Here is a 4107-nt window from a genome sequence, read left to right as displayed (position 1 = left end):
ATATATATATATATATATATATATATATATATATATATATATATATATCCACATAAGTGAGGGTACAAATGCATATAATTCGCATAGCAAGACACATGTGGTACTAAAAAGAATGGTAGACTCAAGTTCCTCCAAGCAACTAGGGATACAAGTTGTTTTATCAGGCATAGTGTGCTAGCATGTTAATATTCTAGCACTAATATATGATATTCAAAGTAGAGTTCATAAATCTGAGTATGACTCAGAATCCTGTGCATTAAATGCATAACTATTGCATTAATGTTTCATGTGTGCAAAGAATAAGATACAAAGGAAAAGAGTTAAAAGGGTTTCACAGTACATCAAGTGGTAATGCGTACACTAATGATGAAAATGATAACAAAAGCTAAAGTGCAAAAGAAGGCCTCAAAAGCACCTCTTTAAAAGAAAAACAGATCTTAGTACAGTTTTTGAGCATTTCGACCACTAAAGCTAAACAGTTCTTAAGAAACAGTCAAAAAACTTTGACTTGATAGTAGAACCTTAATGATTTTATGTTCAAGGCAAGTGGTAATAAAGTTTATATCACTAAAAATCACACAGAAGATACTGGTAGTAAAAAATATATATAACAATTGTACATATTAGGACAGTTTGGGAATTCAGTTTGTATGAGTTGTAAGAAAAAACTCTTTCTTTTTAGGTTTAATTTTACTCAGGTCAAATAAGAAATTTCCCACTTGTTGGTTATCTCTGCCCCAGTCCTTGTTTGATATTTACAAACAAACAAACTGCTTTAGCTTGAAGATTAAAGTGAAAGAAATAATGTTCTGAAATTATATTCTCACACATTTTACCATGTAAACGTATACACATCCGTACAAAATCCTACTTACAAAATGTCCCTGTAGAATACTAGCAAAAATCCATGGGATCTCGCAGGTTCCAAGGACATGGTTTGAAGAACCCAGTTTAAGATATGTGTGCCTACTTTTTTCATAACTATCAGTGTATCGGTTAAGATGATTAGGGTTCAACTAAACAAAATGTCTTTTACTCACATGCTCAAATAAGTTCTGAGGTAGGATGCTACACAGTCAGTTAATTTAGCAGCTTAAAAAAAAAACAATTAAAGACTTAGAATTCTTTCCTTCTTTCCATTCTGCTATACCTTACTTGTGGTAGCTTCCTTCATGGTTACAAGGTGGCTTCAGCAGCTCCAGATGTCACATCCCTCATATCCCCCAGGGTGACACCCAAAACCTAGAAGAGAAGTTAAGGGCATAACCTTATTTTCTGTTCCTTTCTAAGAGTGAAGAAAACTATCCCAAACACCCCACCCCCAATCGGATTGTTCCTTATAAGACCGAAAATTGCATCACGTGCTCATTCCTAAACCAATCACCAAAGAAAGAAGTAGACTGATCATAGCTGGCTTAAATAAGTGATTCTCAACCCAGGCTGCACACTAGCATCACTTGGAGAGTTTTCAAAAACTGTCAAACTCTAGACCAATTAATGAGAATCTCTGGAGGTGGGCCTGGGCATCAGTATTTTCAAAGAGCTCTCCAGAAGATTCTGATGAACAGAGGGGTGATCACACCTGTTAGAATGGCTACTATCAAAAAGAGAAAAAATAACACATGTTGGTGAGGATGTGGAGAAAAGGGAGCCTTTGTGCCTTGTTGGTGGGAATATAAATTGGTGCAGCCGCTATGGAAAACAGTCTGAAGGTCCCTCAAAAAATTAAAAATATAACTACCATATGATCCAGTAATTCCTTTTCTGGGTATTTATTCAAAGAAATCTAAAACACTAACTTGAAAAGATATATGCACCCTCATATTCATTACAGCATTATTTATAATAGCCAAGATATGGAAATGACCTAAGTGTCCATCACTTGATGAAAGGATAAAGCAAATGTGAGATATATATAAATAGATATTATTCATTTATTTATTCATGTATTATTATAAATACAATATTATTCATCCATAAAAAAGGAAATCCTTCCATTTGCAACAACATGGATGGACCTTGAGGGCATTATGCTAAGTGTAATCAGACAAAGAAAGACAACTACTCTATGATCTCACTTACAAGTGGAATCTAAAAAACTAAGAAACAAACAAACAAACAAACAAAGAGCTCACAGATACAGAGAACAGATAGGTGGTTTCCAGAGTGGGAGCTGGGGGTGAGCAAAACGGGTGGAGGGGGTCAGAAGGGACAAAATTCCAGTTATAAAATGAATAAGCCCTGGGGATGTAATGCACAATATGGCGACTAGAGCTAATAACACTGAGCTGCATATTTGAAAGTTGCTAAGAGCGAAGATCTTCAAAGTTCTCATCACAAGAAAAAAAATGTGTAACTGTGCATGGTGATGGGTGTTAACTAAACTTATTATGATGATCACTTCACAATATAGACAAATATCAAATCATTATGTTGTACACCTGAAACGAATATAATATTGTATGTCGATTATACCTCAATAATAATTTAAAAAATAGTAATAATAAAACAAAAACTCCTGAATAAAAGAAAATAGTGCGGGGTGAGAAGCAGTGAATAGTCTAACTCTTAGATGAATCAAGATTCATCCCCTTGGGTAAGGGAGGGACCAGCTTCCCTTCTTGAGACATGTTTGGGTTGTCTGATAACTGAACAAAACTGGGGTTCTGTTAACAAGGAAGTAAGGAGAGAATGGCTTTGCCAGGTTGATCGTGGTATTATGGACAAGATTTAAGAACTAGTCAGAGCCTTAGAAGTACCTCTCACTGATACAATATTATAAACACTGAAGATGATTTTCATTTTTGAAGTCACATCAGTCTACGGCATAATCATTGGCCATAAGAGAAAATGAATTCCTTCCTGTTTCTTGGGCTCAGAGCGACTCAGACACCGAGAAGCAGGTCTGTCAAGATGACAGAGGACCAAGGTAATGCATTTCAATGATGAAACAGGAAATTCATTCATGAGTATTGGGCATACCTCCAAAGTGGCTGCTTAGCCAGAAATGGGATAGCTAGTTTTTCCTACTTCTGTTTTATTATCCTCAATGAGAATGACCAAATATTAGATTAGAGAGGAACTTAGAGAAAATCTGGCTCCTACACTCCCCGCATCCTGCCAACCTGCCACCCATTTTAATATTAGAAGAGACTGGGGCACAGAGAAGTTACATAATTACTGGAGATTACATCAGGAGTCTATGGCAAAAGTAAGACCTTTTCTCCTGCCCTACATTTAGTGCTCATTCTTACAATAATTAGAGTTTCTCTGTTGTAGTTCTGTCTATCTAAACTGCATAGGAAGGGCTAAATAAACATGATTTAGGTTTAAGACTCAGTTTTCTAAAGGGACACATGGGGGCAGCAAATGTTTAGAAAAGAAATTACACTTCTAACGTGCAGCCTGTAAATATATATTGAGAAAATGTTTGGAAATGGGATATTTGCGGGGCGGGGGTTGGTTTGTTTATTTGATCGTATTGACATTGCTTGTGATCCATATGTTACAACGTGGTATTGGGGATTTCAGAGAAAGTGGTAGTCACCATGATTCAGTTTTGCTTCCAAATGTGCCCCTGCAAAGAGATTATGAAAAGCACCGTTTATCACTAGAAAGCGTGTTTTCGGAATGTTTATTAATATTGAGCCACACCTTCCTCAGAGAAGTTAATGAGGTTTTGTGTCACATGGACTGGAGTAAGTATAGAATAACTTACTGGTGAAGATTTCCTTTAGCTACTGTAATAACCCATTTTCATTGCTATGATTACTGATGAATAAGACATTTTCTTTTTGTGGTTACTTCTATTTTTTATTTCCCTACTCATTTATCATTTTCTTTCTTATCATCAGTTGTTTCTTATTACTCTCAGTAACGCTCAAATAGTGATTTCTGAGGAATTATTCCCGCTCTCCTTCTATCACTCGTTATTCAAAGTGAAATTAACATATTGGAATTTGGTACCGTAAAATATCAGGCATGTGTCTAGATAATGTTCAAGAGACATTAAACAAACAGGTAACTGCAGGCATATTCAGACCAGAAGTTTACATTTTCTGCTTTTCTTGTCATTTCAGTGGAGGTGGCACTCATTCTGGGAAAGAG

The 4107-nt window shown here is 35.8% G+C and overlaps 1 protein-coding gene across 1 annotated transcript in view; it reads left to right on the top strand.

The window, feature by feature from the left end:
- Positions 1 to 2932: 2932 nt before the first annotated feature.
- LOC103088411 (putative uncharacterized protein encoded by LINC00518) overlaps positions 2933 to 4107 on the top strand; it is an 8753-nt gene continuing 7578 nt past the window's right edge. Inside the window, 3 exon segments of the mRNA XM_007466412.1 lie at positions 2933 to 2969; positions 2972 to 3067; positions 3070 to 3211. Coding sequence (XP_007466474.1) covers positions 2933 to 2969; positions 2972 to 3067; positions 3070 to 3211 — 275 coding nt within the window.

The sequence above is a fragment of the Lipotes vexillifer genome, unplaced genomic scaffold (genome assembly GCF_000442215.2).
Source record: "Lipotes vexillifer unplaced genomic scaffold, Lipotes_vexillifer_v1.1 scaffold444, whole genome shotgun sequence".
Classification (NCBI taxonomy): Eukaryota; Metazoa; Chordata; class Mammalia; order Artiodactyla; family Lipotidae; genus Lipotes; species Lipotes vexillifer.
The sequence above is the reverse complement of the archived record's forward strand: the minus strand, read 5'-3'. Positions and strand labels throughout refer to the sequence as shown.